The following is a 16830-nucleotide window of genomic DNA, read 5'->3' as shown; positions in this document are numbered from 1 at the left end:
TAGTCACACATTTTACATCACCAATTCTGTTAACTCTACTGTACAGTATGTCAGCCATTTGCGTGACTGGAATAGGCTCCAATTCCATGCCCGATACAAGATGCGGGACAGAAAGTGTTTTTTAGTCATGCCACGTGCTTTTAAATGTATTCTCAAGAGTCACTTTGCCCAATGTCAGCTGGGCTAGGATGCAGCGCACCGCAACCCAAGTGAGAATAACCGATAAAGAGAATGGATGGATGAATTATTGTAATTTTTATGAGGTTTATGATGAGCTCTCATATAGTTCGCTGTTTCTATAAATTGCTCAATAGTTGTTTATTGACTGTTGTTATTGTTAAGCGACCTTGTAACAATGTTTTGAAAGGCGCTACGAAATTTATATTACCCATCCATCCATCCATCCATCCATTTTCTGTACTGCTTGTCCCCACGGGGGTCGCGGGCGTGCTGGAGCCTATCCCAGCCGTTGTCGGGCAGCAGGCGGCGGACACCCTGAACTGGTTGCTTGCCAATCGCAGGGTACACAGGGACGAATGACCATCCGCACTCGCTTGCACACCTATGGGCAATTTGGAGTGCCTTTGGGATGTGAGAGGAAACCGGAGGATCCGGAGAAAACTCACACAGACACGAGGAGAACATACACACTCCACACAGGGAGGGCCGGAGGTGGATTCAGACCTGCACCCTCCGAACTGTGAGGCGGAAGGCTCTAACAAGTACTTCACCGTGCTGTCTATTATTATTACCATCATCATCGTCATCATCAGTATTATTATTATTATTCAAGTATAAAAAATGCTTTGAGGGCATTGAAACTCTTGAACAAGTCTTCATCATCCTGCTCCATTTCCTTGACTGCCTATTTCCAGACCTCTTCGGTCATTGGTGTGAACAGTAAAAGTGATATTGTATACACTCCTGAATAATCTTAAGAGGTATTTACATACAATATGTTCACTATAAACAGTTGTGTGGCACTGTCAGATAGAATTGTATGAAGTTTTTACAAAAGGGCTTTTTGCTATTTCCATTCCTAAAATGTAATCTGGTTTACTTATGCAGCTGGATGGCACAAATCAAAGCATTTATTCCCAGGGATCAAGTGCAAGCGGAAAAAGCGAGCCAGAAAGAGGGATTCAAGGGTGGGCGGGGGGGAATGTTCAAAGCATTCAAGGTCACTCTTGAGGGTCAATTCCTGTGCCTACTCCACTGCCTGCATTAATTCGTAACTGTCAATTGACTTTCCAATGGCTTTCATAGGGAGGTCATTAAATATGCAGTTTAATAATAACGGTAATTATGCTACTTTTTTTGTTCCCACCAGGCTTTTAGCATAGAAGCTGTGGTGTATAATAATTGGGCTGGTACTTGCTTCTCTTTAGCTTTGTGTTTTCTCTGAAATACAAAATGACAGCCAACCATTTCCTGCAACCACTCACATAAAAGAACTCCCACCACTGGATTTTCCTCTGATTGGATCAAAGCTTTGACCTGTGTTGCCAGGTGACCTTTACTGATCCCATTGGAGGGTGCAGAGGGGTGGGGCATTGTCTGCACACCTGGGAATTGCTTCAATGGAGGCATATTCGGTGGCTCAAACCTTGGCTTTTTGATGCTGCCACATGGGATATCTGACACTTTCCTGGTCCTGTGAATTAAAGAATGCATTGGCTTGTTTCTACCCATCACTGCTGCCACTTGCATTAATTATTATCCATTCTTGTCTTAAGGAGTTATGGGGTCTTGCTAACTCTTTCAGAGTACACAGCGAGGTGGTGGCAGCCGACCATGGAAGCCAGCTGGCGACAAGGTGGCTCAGCTGGCAGTGCTCAAACATCCCAAGAGAAAAAGAAATGTTTGAAGAGGACACTCCAAGATGCTGCAGGATGACAAAGACCAGCTGGACAAGAGGCGGCCTGACCGAAGACTATGGACTACAGTCAAAACAAACATCAAATATGTCGACAGTTCCAAATTGTTCAGTAAGTTAATGAGAGACACATTACTGCAGTGTTAATTCCTTTAAGCATCAGGAAGAAGAGATGTCAGTTAGACCAATACGTAATTTTATCGGTAGTTTTTTAGTCAACTCTGTAGATAGGTAGGTTAGTAAGTTAGTAGATACAGGTATAAAACACAAAACAATCTGTGTCGAGGGATAGCGCAAAAGCAAACCCTGATGTTGATGAACATTGGTGGAATGTGGGCCAGGGGGTTGCAAGTATTAACTTTTGGCTGTTTTGCTCACTATGTAGCAAACAGTATCGTAATACTCTACTGTATTTCATCCTCTATGAATTGAAATCAGGACAAGATTGGCAGTTGACTAAACTTGCTTAAAATTTCTGATTCATTATCCATACGTTTGTATTATTAACATTATAATTTTGTCAATACAACAAACGTGTGTTTTCCAACATTTAATGTTTGACAATTAATGCTTCACAGTGCAGAGGTTGCAGGATTGATTCCAACTCCGGCCTTCCTGTGTGGCATTTGCATGAATGAAGTTTGGATGGATGTGAAAGCATCTGCCCATTAAATGGACTGTACTTTGCGACAGACGTAGGCTCATCATTCGACAGCAAGTAATATTTTTAATCGCCCCAAAAACAGTGGCAGAGATTTGCCACTGCAAGTGCGAATAATACAACGCAAGCTTGCACAGCAGAGTTGATCCTGCCCACATCCTGCCATGCGCATGTTGTAATGGAACAGCAGCAGAGGCCATGTGCTGTGGTGCTGGGCATTTTGGAGTGGTGTAGCGTGGGGCTGATTGGTGCTAATGGAAAAGCGGCATAAGAGTTTCCATCATCATTATTGTACTCATGGACAACAACATCTGCGTCTCTGGATTATTATGGTTCGGAAGTGTCTGTGGGCAAATTTTCCATCTGTCGTTTTGAAAGCCTATGTCACCGACATCAGTCTATTTTAATGTGCAATAATCTGCGTCATTTTTTTTTTTTGCATGATCAATAAATGAGAGTGGGTTTGCAGAATTCTAAATTTGGAGAGTGGGGATACCATTGACAAGTTGGTTAATGACGATGGAGAAGATGCAGTGCACAAAGTAACTTTGAATCGTTAGTTTCTCTCAGCATGCTTGACTTATTTTCTATCCCTCTATCATCACCTAGCTTCTACGCCAAATCCAGATGACTTTCTTCTTATACCTCATTTCTCACTCTTTCGAACTGTCACTAAGCTGTTTGGCGATACCGTGCAAACCTCATTCCTCGAATGCACACAGAAATACTCTGTGCTCCAACGTCAGCATTTCTTTATATGGACTACAACAAGGTCTACACACACACACACACACACACACACACACACACACACACACACACAGAGGCACAGCAGACACCCATGCACACACTAATACAAACACACACACACACACAAACGCTGAGTGCAAAGGAGAAATGAGAATGTGAGGTGAAATCTGCTAAATCGGCCAAACTCAGGAATGTATTTTCATTAGACAAGTTTGTTTGAGGGGATTGGTTGCTGAAGGAGAAAGAGAGGTTACTCTAAGGTATCAGAAACTGTGACTGCAGTGCTGTGTGGGAATTTGATTTGGGGGCAGAAGAGAAGTTTATCAGCTAGCTGAGGATGGTTACAGCTTTATTTTAAAATTCCTGCTCCTGCTTATGTGTCTCATGTGTATCTGTGCGCACGCTAATGTGTATGTGTGGCTCACCTCCGCCCAAACCATCATACGTCTTGATCTCACCCAATCCAGCCCACACGTCTCTTTGTTTCTAGTCAGTCTCCAGAAGAGGTAATTACAAAACAAACAAACAAACAAAGGAGTCTTACGGAAGAATCTAATAAGAATACACATCTCACCCATTGTTTCTCTGTCAAGATGCAGAAGCAATCATTTTTCTCTCAAGCACAATGTTTTTCTTCTCGATTCGACTCAGCTTGTTTTTACATGTCAACATACCACATGCAATATTTTAACATATCATAAAAAACCTTACTAGAAAGTAGTCAAAGTACAAACCACTCATTACAACTAAACCATATTAGTAAATAGTCAATTGTCTAAGGTTTCACAGTTCAGAATCCAAACAAAATGTTTGACAAAAAAAAAGCACATCATCAGATTCATGCAGATCAGAGATCCAAAAGCATGAGTACCGTATTTTCCGCACTATAAAGCGCACCTAAAAACCTCCAATTTTCTCAAAAGCCAAAGTGCGCCTTATAATCTGGTCCGCCTTGTATATGGACCAATATTGAGCCGCTACAGCAGGCGTGTCCCTAGTCGGGCCCGCGGGTCAAATGTATATATCAATGTTTTAAAATGGGCCATTCATTGAAGGTGCGCCTTATAATCCGGTGCGCCTTATAGTACGGAAAATACGGTAGTCATTTGGCATTAATTCTTGAAGGAGGTTCAACAGTATCAAGGCGGTGTGGGACCATGCGCTGAATGTGATAGCAACCCTGTGCAGATGACCAATATGCAGACGTATCAGACAGCAATAGATTGGCATCTGGGTAAATAACAACAACAACAACAAAAAATGAGCGAAGCACCAACTGTCTGAGAAAAAAAGAAAACATACCTCAGAGAGGATCATGACCAAGGGTTGGCCAAACTTTTTGCCAAGAGGACCAGATTTGGTGAAAATGCGTAGGGGCCGACCACTTAGCGTCCAGTATCTTTAACTTTTCACGGCGTACGTCACCTTGTCGTAGTTTACACATTGCCACTTTCCACTTGTCTCAAAAGTGGTGGCCTTCACTGTCAACTTTACTTTTCTTCGCTACAGTCTCCATTTTAGAAATGGGCGGGAAAGGGTCACTCATGGGTCACTCAGGGTTCAGTCTGGCACCTAACACTGCTATGAGTGTTCGGAGAGGCAAAACGCGTTAGGAGCGTATTTCCGAAAGAGTGAAAGAGTGCGGCCGCTGGTCTGCTGCCACCTTCTGGTGAAATATAAAGTATATTTTTATTTTACATGTTCTACTGTGGTCAACAGTTTGACAGACCAAACATTATTAATTTTCTGGCAGAAGCTGTGGACCGTTGGAAATTTAAACACGGGCTGCATTTATTGCTTTCCGTACATTACTTGTTAAATGTTGCCCATTCCACATCCATTGCAGTCTGATCGTACTAAAAGGGGATCCCCCCCATCTACAGCCCCTTCCCAAGGTTTCTCATTTTTCCCCAGATTTTTTTTTTTTTCTTTTAATATTTCCTTGCTTTCCTGTGGCTCAGGTTTGGGGAATGTTATTAATATTTGTCAACTGTGGGTATGTGAAGCCCTTTGAGATGTTTCTGTGATTAAGGACTGCATAGATAAATTTGACTAAAATTGAATTTAACCCTCAGGCCGGGCTTTGGACATGCCTTATCATGACACTGCTTTGCTGTAGTATATATTGTGTTGCCCACTACACACAGAACCAGACCTCACCACACTTGACACTTTTAAAAACGGTCTTAAGACATTTCTTTTTAAAAAGGCATTTTCTGTTGCACTTTGAGATTTTTTTTTAAAAATGTAAGGTGCACTATAAATATAATTTATTATTATTATTATTATTACCATACATGTAGGTGAAACGTAAGAGTGAAAGGAGAGAACAATAATACTCCATCTCCATATTTGGTGATACGTTGCTTGCCTCAAAGGAACCTTAACTGGCTCAAGTGGTACTCAGAACATGATTCTTCTGTTTTAAAATCAAAAATCTTAAATGAACTACTGCTGCAATTATGTATAAATAAAAAATGAAATACCTTCACGATTCATTGATGTCAAGTTTGTTTACTTAGCCCTTAATCACAGAGATGTATTTTATGTTCGGTCAAAGAATTCTTAAACAAATTCGTAGATAAAACCAAACGAATAAAAAAGAACTTGAAAAAATAAACACAAGTATATATTGGTATTCAAATACAAATATATTATCCTATAGAATCACATAAAATTAAACATGGAGGGATCGTCACAAAACGAAATATGTTGGTGATTGCCACGTTTTTAAAAGTGCTTGGGACAAAATGGTTAGTGAATAGTTCTTTCTGTATGAGGGCACCTAAATGTCACAGTAATAATATTCAGTTCAAAACACAAGTTGTTTCTCTCCTGAGGTGTTCTTTTTCTTCCCTCCTATTTTGCTACCTTCCTTGTCACCTTGAGGTGTAGCAGCAAGTGATGGATGATATTTCGAGAATGGGTTAGTGGAGAAAGTTAAGGATGAAGGAGAGTCAGGAGGGAATTTGAGAAAGATGACAAGCATAAAAAGACAAACTAAAAGTGACAGGATGGTGGGTGTTTTTCTTTTTAATTGTGGTTTCTTGCATAAGACTCATAGAGTGGCTGTGCATAGCTGATAGCACAATTGGCACATGAACACACATTATATACGCAAACACACGCTTCCTCTTGCTCTGCTTGCTCTATGTGGCAATCACCATGGTAACAAAATGTACAGAACACAATCGGGTGGGATATTTTTAAGTTTCAAAGACATGGAAAAAACAATGCGGACAACAAAGGGAGGAAGAGAACTAAGGACCAAGAGAGACAAGTGAGCGAGAGAACGTAAGACGAACATCAATGTAAGTGCAAGCAGATGGAAATCTGAGGTGTGTGTGTGTGTGCATGCGTGCGTCTCCAAGGTCACACACAGCCCAGTCCTATCTGTATAGAAGACAAAAGGTGATAGTGAGGTATGGAATATTGACAATGTATGAAGAATCTTCAATATATCCTTTTTAATCATTTCAGCCAAATTTCCGTAATTTCCAGACTATAAGACGTTACTTTTTGCACAATATTTGAACCCTGCGGCATATAGTTAAGTGCGGTTTATGTGTGGATTTTTCATGATTTTTATGACATTGTAAAATGATTTGTTGTGGTTATACAGGTTATAGATATGAAAAATGAGAAATAGTCCGGTGCGCCTTACATATGAACAAAATGGGATTTTCCCCTAATTTTAGCTGGTGCGGCTTATATTCATAGTCTGGAAATTACAGTAATTAAATGATTTATCCTTAATTATCACAACTGCAACTGTAGGTGCAGGATGTCAGTCTGAATAATTCTGTCAATGTTTTTGCCCAAAGTGTAAAACAGTTCTGAGGATAAGCTTCTGTATTGCATCCCCGTCTCTCTCTCTCTCTCTCTCTCTCTCTCTCTCTCTCTCTCTCTCTCTCTCTCTCTCTCTCTCTCTCTCTCTCTCTCTCTCTCTCTCTCTCGCTCTCTCTCTCTCTCTCGCTCTCGCTCTCTCTCTCTCTGTCTCTCGCTTGCTCTCGCTCTCTCTCTCTGTCATGAAACGCGGAATAAAGGGAGTCACACAAGTGTAAAACACAAAATGCCTGAAGTTCACTTATATGACGCGGAGCATAAAGTGAAGAAAGGAATGAGGCTTGGAAACTTACAATCACATACAATACAAAATTATTTTCAAATGCTTTTTCCCCATTAACAGCCCACAGTTGGTTTCGTATATTTTTTTGTATAACTTGGCATTCAGCTTCAGAGCTTGTATTGTGACACCCATGTCAGTATATTTGCAACAATAGCTACGATTGCATAGAATCAGATGGTTGTTTCTAGTGCGTCGCTTTGAGACTAGCAACGTGCATATCTTCATGTACACTTCACCTTGACACCAGCTGCAGTTTTAGTTTTTCGGCCAATGTGCTGCAATCAGTTTTTTAGCAAACTTGGGCCTGCTGAGTTCAATTCAAGAGGCCTCATGTGGACTGTTGTCAATTGGAACCCTTTCAACTCCACATCTGGGCTGAACTAAAATCAGACAAGAAGGTCGCAACAAGTTTACTGACATTGTTTTTTGTTTTTGACAAACAACTGCAGATGACAGACTCGTGTGGTGAGCAGCTGAAAATTGAGCTCAGTGGGTTTTATCATGGCAGTATGCTTAAAAAGATAATTTGATGATCTGTATGGTTTGCTGGATTGGGCTCAGTGAGTTTTACCGTGACAATATGCCTAAAAAGATAATTTGATGATCTGTATGGTTTGCTGCCAGGTTAGACTACCACCTCCACTATCTTCTTCCAAACCGTTCTCGTGCTCATTACCTTGCTACCTTATTAATTTCTGTCAGCTGGTTTTCTCTGCCGTTTAGCGATACTACCAAATCATATTATGTCAGTCATGGATTATGCGTACCAACAGCCTATCACGTTGAATAGGAAAAAAAAGATCAAAGATGTTCCTACAATCATATCGTTATGGCTTATGGGAGGTGAGTGTGTGTGTGTGTGTGTGTGTGTGTGTGTGTGTGTGTGTGTGTGTGTGTGTGTGTGTGTGTGTGTGTGTGTGTGTGTGTTATTTGAACATATGCACACACGTAAGTCTAGCATCTGTACGCGTGTGTGTGTTCATCCTGAGTTTTTGGTAAAAGGATTTATTTTACTTCTATGATGTCTGTTAATCTGTTTTTCTTTCTTTGCATTGTTAGACAGGGTCATAATGATTTGCATTATTTATAGCGTAATTTCTGAGGGCCGTTTACATAATGATCTTCAGCTTATATTTTTTTTTAAATCAGTTTGCCGCCTTTTTTATAACAACCCATTTTTGGAGAACTAAAAAGCAGACAGAACAAGGTTAGAATCTACTGTATATGTACGTATGGGTGTGTGCATGTGTATTTAATTGTATTCCATTACAGTGAAACGCCATCAATCTGGATATCATTTGTTTTACTGTCTGGTCAGAAACTATAGTGAAGCAAGAATAAGGGAAATAACTCACATGGGTCACTTACAATAAAGGACAAAGACAAATGACTTAGATTTAGTTAATATTTTAGTTCAGCTTGTACATTTAATTTTTAGCAAGGAAGATGCAGGAAAAATGCAGGAAAAATGACCACAAAAGGAAAATGATAACAGCGAAAAGAAGGAGAGGCTCAAAGAAGCAAAACAATAGAGTCGCGTCCTTGGTGATCAATGCGTGTGTCTGTTGTTTTTCTTTGTCCACAAGGACGAAGGAAGACGGAAAGTATAAAAGTGGTGAATGCAGTGTTCATTCCACCAGATATATGGTTGACTGGTTGGATTCTATTGTAACGGCTGCTTGCACATTTTTTGTAACTTCATATGAATTCAGAAGTTAAATTTGTCCTAACAATTGTAAGGTAAGAGCAAGCAATTTTGCCTTAGAACACAAAGGTTTTGGTTCAAATCTCAGCTCAAGCTCTTTGTATGTTCCCCAAGTTATTCTGTAGGTTTTCTCCTGTGATTGACTTGCAGCCTGTAGTCTATCTTTCACCAGTCAGCTGGTATTATGAACAGAATGGTCTATATTAGCGATTGTCAACCGGATGTCCGCGGCCCTCTAGTGGTATGTGGCAGTAATGCAGGTGGTCCGCAAAATTGGAAACATTTTCAAAAATAAAATTGACTTATCATTTAGGCATGATTAATTTTCCAGTTAATTTTGTCAATCATTACCCATCCAAATTATGTCAAATGTGGTTGAAATTCCCAAATGGATGGAGGTTTTTTCATCCATTAATCTTCTACCGCTTATCCGGGGTCGGGTCGCAGGGGCAGTGGATTTGGGAGGGACGCCCAGACTTCCCTCTCCCCAGCCACTTCGTCTAGCTCATTCCGGGGATCCCAAGGCCTTCCCAGGCCAGCCAAGACATAGTCTCACCAGCGCATCCTGGGTCGTTCCTGGGGTCTCCTGCCGGTAGGACATGCCCGGAACACCTCCTAATGAGATGCCCGAGCCACCTCATCTGGCTCCTCTCAACGTGGAGAACCAGTGGCTCGACTCTGAGTCCCTCACGGATAATGTCTCATGTTGAGCACATAAGTCCAGTAATAGAACACCACTCGGTGAGAGGGGGGGGGGGGCGTTCCTCCCGATCACGCCCTTCCAGGTCTCGCTGTCATTGCCCACGTGAGCACTGAAGTCACCCAGCAGAACGATGGAATCCCCAGAAGGAGCACTCTCCAGCACTTCTTCCAAGGACTCCAAAAAGGGTGGGTACTCTGAGCTGCCGTTTGGTACATCGACACAAACAACAGTCAGGACCCGTTCTCGCACCTGAGGGAAGCTACACTCTCGTTCACCGGGGTGAACCCCAATGTGCAGGCGCCTTGCCGGGGGGCAATAAGTATGCCCACACCTGCTCAGCGCGTCTCGCCGTGGGCAACTCCAGAGTAGAAGAGAGTCCAGCCCCTCTCAAGGTCTTGTACCAGAACCCAAGCTGTGTGTGGAGGCAACTCCGATTATATCTAGCCGGAACTATTCTGCCTTGCACACCAGCTCGGGCTCCTTTCCTGCCAGAGAGGTGACATTCCATGTCCCTAGAGCCAGCTTCTATAGCCAGGGATTGGACCGCCAAGGTCCCTGCCTTTGGCTGCCGCCCAGCTCCCTTTGCACCCGACCCCTTTGGCAGAGGTGGTGAGCCTGGTGGAAGGGGAACCTACGTTGCCTTTTCGGGCTGTGCCTGGCCGGGCCCCATAGGTGAAGGCCCGGCCACCAGACGCTTGCCTTCGAGCCCCACATCCAGGCCTGGCTCCAGAGGGGGCCCCGGTAACCTGCGTCTGGGCAAGGACGAACTGAGTCAATTTTTGTCAGTCACCATAAGCGATCTATGAGCCATGATTTGTCTGGCCCCTCACCGAGGACCCGATTGCCATGGGTGACCCCACACAGCTTGGCTCTAGGTTCATTAGGACACGCAAACCCCTCCACCACGATAAGGTGACAACTCACGGAGGTGCCAAAAACAAAAATACAAAAATAAACACACGGATGCAAATAAATAACCTGTTGATCCTCCCTTGGTGCAAAACAAAATAATATTCTGCCAAAGCAGTGGTCCTCGAGTTGCTTCTTGGTTATAATCATGGTCCCTTGGACAAAACCAGTTGAAAACCCCTGGTCTATATGTATGTATCTACACAGCCGTGTGACAAAGTTCCGGTAAAGTCTCGTATGGCATCGCTCTTTCTTATATGTGCATCCCGCACAAGCAGACTGAGTAACAGCTTCTTTCCTCAAGCCATCAGACTCATGAACACACTGAGGAAAACCACTTGAACATTCCAAAGTCACCATGCCACTTGGCACTTTACTCTTTCACCTTATATACAGATCTACACTTTTTCACTTTACTCCTATGACCACTGATTGTACTTCTGCTGCTGTGTATGTATGTGTGTGTGTGTGTGTGTGTGGGGGGGGTTGTGTGTTATGTCTGTATTATGTCAATACTCTTATTATACACTGTGTGTGTGCGTGTGTGTGAATGTGAGAGAGAGTATTTTATTGTATAGTATTGCACATGTCTTATCAGCATGTTAGTGTTTGAATGACTGCAATGTGTAAGTGTGCATTGTCTGTGTTTATGTTGTGAATGAATATGTCAGAGAAAGAATTGTAAATTCAGTATGAGTAAGTTAGCTGTGTGTGTGTGTGTTGTGTGTGTTGTGTGTATGTGTGTGTGAGAAAGAAAGAGATTTATGTCAATGTCTTATTTAAATGTTCTTTGTTAAACTGCACATTGGAGACTGGTCAAACGCAATTTCAAACTTCTGTGCTAACCCTGTTACATAGAATTTTTGACAATAAAGTAAACTTGAACTTGAACTATAATACTGGGTGCCGTTAGTTTGAGGTGGTTTTACATCAGAGGACTTGTGCATCAACATTTTGGGCTGATTTGGGGGTGGTATATGCGTATGGTTGTGTGTATTCATCATGATTCGTGAATGATTGTCGCCCGGGCCGATTTTTGGAGCGATTTTGGGCGATTATCGGCATCAGCCTTGTTCGTGATCAATTTAAAATTGTAAATTTAACCGCTGATACAGCTGTCACATGTGCAATGGAGCAGAGCGACCAAATGCAGCTTGGACCAGAGTTTATTAAAGGGAAAAGGGTGGTGGAGGAGAGGATGAGGGTGACAGGTAGGAGGACAAACAGGGAGGCAAAGAGGCACGAACAAACTGGCAAACAGGAAAACAGGGAGGAGCAATCAGGGAGGGCAGCAGGAATGACTAACAGGACGATCCGACTGGGAGTGACACGCAGACAGGACTTAAATACAAAACTGGTAACGAGAAGCAGGTGACTACAATGATTACAGGTAGACACAGTCAGGGGGGACGAGAACGCAGACGCGGGTCAGATGTAAACTGACACCATGACAACATACAATGTGACACGAAGGTACAAGGAGGAGGAGGCATTTGGGCGATGAATGAGTTCCACTCTGCGTGGCGATCGGGGCCAACGAGGAGCGAAGACGCGATAACAGCTGAGTGCTGTCTGTTATGGAGCAATTACTTTTACAAGAGATGCTGCTCACTTGAAGAACTTCCTGCACTTTTAGTTAACTTTGGAAGACATGCTGCACTTAGTTTTAGAGTTTTAACAAGGTTGAGTAAAAAGATGAACACTTAAATGATATTTACTTCATAAAACATCAGGTGGTATTGATTTGTTAAAATGTTCATAGAACTTGATAAGAAATGCTGCTGACCAAGTACTTTTTGGTCCAATTTTAAAATCAAGATATCATTTGTTAATGAATGGATGAATGAATGAATGGATGAATGAATGCGAAACATTAAAAAATGAGAAGGTGTTTAATAAACGTATGCCGTTTTAGCATTTAAATTAATTTAAGTGTTGTGTTTGTAAAAATGATCCCAACATTTTCCTTTATTCATCATCTTAAAATATCGGTTATTGGCCTCCTTAACCACTAATAATCAGGATTGGTATGCTGTGCGCAGGAAGGCTGCAGTCCAAATTCAAACCTCCAACCTCAGAACTGTGAAGTGCATGTGCTAACCGTTGCACCGCATTGCCCTAAATAAGGGCATCGTGGCAAAAATAAAAACAGCCAAAAAGCGTCATAGCAGACATGCAAAACCTCTTCACAGCAATGATCACATCCAGTTCAGCAGCTTCAACCTCGGCGGGCCTCGCCACTATTCTCAATCAAACCATCAAACAGCACCCCCTCTTCTCTGCTCTCTCTTTTTACAGAGGCAGGAAAGACCTTGATGTTTCTCCAGTAATTGGCAGTAGAGGTTGACTTTTATTCCTCATCCCCCTCCCTCTTTTTTCTGTTTATCTTTTTTTTTTTTTTTTTTTTTGCTCTTCCTCTTCCTGTAGAGATGAATAGTTGGCCTAGGATCAAAGGCAGATCCAACCGGCCACTGTGGCCACCACAAAGGGGTGTTGGGTGCTGGCGTGGGGCCAGCTGCTGCACATGGTCACATAACCCAGGACAAGACATGCAGATGGGGCCAACAGAGCTCTTGTCGTCTCCGCCCCCCACACGCCTGTATACAAGAGGTCAGTGGCTAAATTATCAGAGCGTGTGCTTCCTGTAAAATGATCTAGTCACAAAATCCCTTTTGTTTCCATCTGTTAGGTCTTCTTATATGTTTCTCTACCCCACCGACCGTCATATTTCCGTTTCTACAATTCTCACAAACTCGTTGTCTGTGTTTTTGCATTTTCTTTGCAGCTCAGAAATGGGCCGTCCAAAGACACCGCCACCATGCACAACACCAAAGGAAGCTGAGGTAAAAGTGACAACCAACTGCACTAAACGGCCCTTCTTTACAACAATATTTGTGGTGTGCCAGTAAAAATAGAGGTCCAACATTGAGTGAGGTGTTGATAAAACAAAAAATGATCTAGCCTATACAATCAACAGAATCAACAGACTGTTTTGTTGAATATTGGACATGAATTACATGAAACTTATAAAGTACAAAGCTGAGTAGATAGTATTTTTGCATTTTCTTTAGGTTTCTTTATGCAGCTGTTACAATTTGGCAAAAAAAAAAAAAGACTTATACATCCAGTAAGTGGCCAACTGTTCTTTCTCGCTCTAGCTCTCATTCTCACTCACTCACTCACTCACTCACTCACTCACTCACTCACTCACTCACTCACTCACTCACTCACTCACTCACTCACTCACTCACTCACTCACTCACTCACTCACTCACTCACTCACTCACTCACTCACTCACTCACTCACTCACACACCTAAAATATATAGATTACAAGCTTTTAAAATCAGACCAATAAGTTTGTTCAATTATTGTTTGAGGGTCATCAAACTTGACAGACATGATTTGCTTTCACGTGCCACATAAAATGATGTGACGAACGGATCTGACTCAAGGACGGATCGGGCCTTGAGTTTGACCCCTGTGCATTATCTGAACCGCTCATCCTCACAAGGGCCGCGGGCACGCTGGTGCCTATCCCTGCTGACTTCGAGTAGTAGGCAGGGGACACCCTGAACTGTCCCCGGGGCCTCCTTTCGCCCAGAACTCCTTACCAGGGAGGCGTCCAGGAGGCATCCTAATCAAATGCCCAAGCCACCTCATCTGGTTTCTCTCTACGCAGAGGAGCAGCGGCTCTACACTCAGTCCTTCCCGGATGACCGAGCTTCTCACCCTATCTCTAAGGGATAGCCCACACACCCTGCGGAGGAAACTCATTTTAGCGGCTTGTATCCGGGATCTTGTTCTTTCAATCACGACCCAAAGCTCGTGACCATCGATGAGGGCAGGAACATCGACCGGTAAATCGAGAGTTTTCCTTTTTCAACCATTCAATTATCTGGATTTTTTAGGATTTTTTTCAATTATCTGGATTTTTTAATTGTGGTTAAAATGAAGGTATGCATCGGTGCATTCTGGCAGGAGTTGACCCTCCTCCACAATATAAACACTTAGTGCCTTTTTTCGTGCTATCCAGTGGCTATTTGGCACAACTGCGAGTTTATCAGTCTTTACTACAAACCCCATTTCTAATACTACAACGTGCAATTCCTGTAGCCAGCAAATGCTGCCTTTAATAATAATTAAAAAGAAGCATCTCGCCTGGACGCCGCAACTTAGAGTAGCTCTGTGTCTTTATTTGAATTCCCAATTGTTTTGTGTTATTCAGACATCGGCATTTCAACATATTACGGTAGTGATATATTGAAATGCCAATGTCTGTCAGTGGTACTGTTATCTGGGCTCACACGCAACAACACAGAGTGAAGCGGTCACATTGAATGACCCCATGGTCCATAGTGTGCACAAGTCTGCGAGCCTGCTGGCTACAGAGACAAGCATAGACTCTTCATGGCATGGAAATAGCCAGTGACGACTGGGTGAGATATATCCCAGGCACCGGAAGCTTTTAAGTGGATACATTTTTACGGCTGAAAAGCATTCGTTAGACACTCCCCCAGCATCTGTAAACTGAGGGAACGTCTTAACAACTTTTTTTCCTCGCAGTTTCTGTTTCTAATAATTGAAGAATATAAATAGCACCCCTGAATTTCCAACCTGATTGGTGCCAAACGAGGGTGTGTAGATTCATTAGCAAACTAATTTTAGACCTTTTGATATGTAGCGCTTGTGATTTTTACAAGGTCACTATAGTACTGTAGGTCATATACATAAACAATAATGCCACCTTGAGCAGTTGAGAGGTCAATAAAGCCAACTAAATAAAACTATACAATGCTTTAATGTGACCACCATGGAAAATAGATCTACCTCCAGCTCAGATAATGGTCCCTGTAATACTGAAAGTGGACTAATTAAAGCATGAGAAATAACGGTTCAGCTCCTTGAATAGGGTCAACTGCTTGACTCTGTAGCTTAAGAGGCAACTGTTGCCTGTTAAACGGCATGCTATTATGAGCACTGAAGGGTAATGTTGTTTTTCTGTAATAATGAACATTATTTTCACTTTAATGTGCACCTCCTACGGAGAAAATAGGCCTGATCTCTCCCTTTGTGGTTGCTCCAACTGCTTACTTCCACCACCCACACAACACATTTTCCCAGGCAACAATGTTCCTCCAAAGTTTACAAACAATATGCCCAAAGCACTTAGCAGTGGCCCCGCTTTCCGTTTCCTGGCTGGAGTTGAAATGAAATGGTAATTTTGACTTGAGGAGGATTTCAAAGGGATGGCCTGTACTTTTCATCTTGTTGCATACCACGAGCTCGCCAACACAGTCATGTTGGGAATTGAGACAAAAAAAGAGAGAGAGAGGCGAAAAAGGTGTTGCATTTAAAGTTTTTTTTTTATGTTCTTCGCTCTTACCCCCCACCCCTCAGCATCTTACCACAGAAAAAGAAACAAAGCAGTGTGAAGATCTTTTTCCCAGATGGACAGGACTTATATAAACATCCACCCACAACTCGGGGAATATTTGATGTGTCATCATCTGAAGATTGTTTCCTGGTATTTTACTTTTTCAAGTCCCAAGTTTTTTCTTCAAAGAACTTTGGGGGTGTTGTGTGTGTAGAGTAGTGGTCTCTCTTCCAATCTGCTTGTCTTTATATCTTAGTACTTTAAGTGACTAACACCCTTGTGAAAAATCTGTTATGTAGTGATGAGAAAGGCTGAGGATGAGAAAATTCTTTTAACTGTACTGAAAAAAATTAAAATTATTTTTTCACCAAATTATTCATTACTTCTTCTTTCATTTCATGGATGAGACCTGATATTCACATTCATTCTGTAACACATTCATTTATCGATGTACACTAAAGTACACAGTCATTCTTGAGAGATGAGGCTTTACTTTTAGTGGTAAATGCACTGAAATTGCGGCACGGTCCTCCTTCTTTGATATTGACAAGTTTACCAAATATTGGTAATTTGTTGCACTCAGAGCAAACAGCTCAACTAAATTAGCAATAAGGTACATGCGGTCACGTGCATCATGAAGAAAAACTAAACAAAATTCTTTTAAATTTTATATCCCTGGTGTAGAATTTAAAATGGAATCCCTTCTGAATCCAATGATCAG

At 42.2% G+C, this 16830-nt stretch overlaps 1 protein-coding gene across 7 annotated transcripts in view; it reads left to right on the top strand.

The window, feature by feature from the left end:
- LOC148398771 (uncharacterized) overlaps positions 1-16830 on the top strand; it is an 81493-nt gene that overhangs the window by 52675 nt on the left and 11988 nt on the right. The window contains exons 2-5 of one of the 7 annotated variants that reach the window (XM_088374545.1): positions 1766-1988; positions 13161-13343; positions 13519-13576; positions 14415-14906. In XM_088374545.1, the coding sequence (XP_088230671.1) occupies positions 1883-1988; positions 13161-13343; positions 13519-13576; positions 14415-14451 (384 nt within the window). In that variant the 5' untranslated portion in view covers positions 1766-1882 and the 3' untranslated portion in view covers positions 14452-14906. Of the gene's footprint in view, positions 1-1765; positions 1989-6551; positions 6710-12054; positions 12416-13160; positions 13344-13518; positions 14907-16830 lie in introns of those variants that run through there. The other 6 variants (XM_088374543.1, XR_015858159.1, XM_088374544.1 and 3 more) reach the window with 6 other exon arrangements.

Source organism: Syngnathus floridae, chromosome 4, assembly GCF_059516105.1.
Source record: "Syngnathus floridae isolate MCC-2025c chromosome 4, RoL_Sflo_1.0, whole genome shotgun sequence".
Taxonomy (NCBI): Eukaryota; Metazoa; Chordata; class Actinopteri; order Syngnathiformes; family Syngnathidae; genus Syngnathus; species Syngnathus floridae.
The sequence above is the reverse complement of the archived record's forward strand: the minus strand, read 5'-3'. Positions and strand labels throughout refer to the sequence as shown.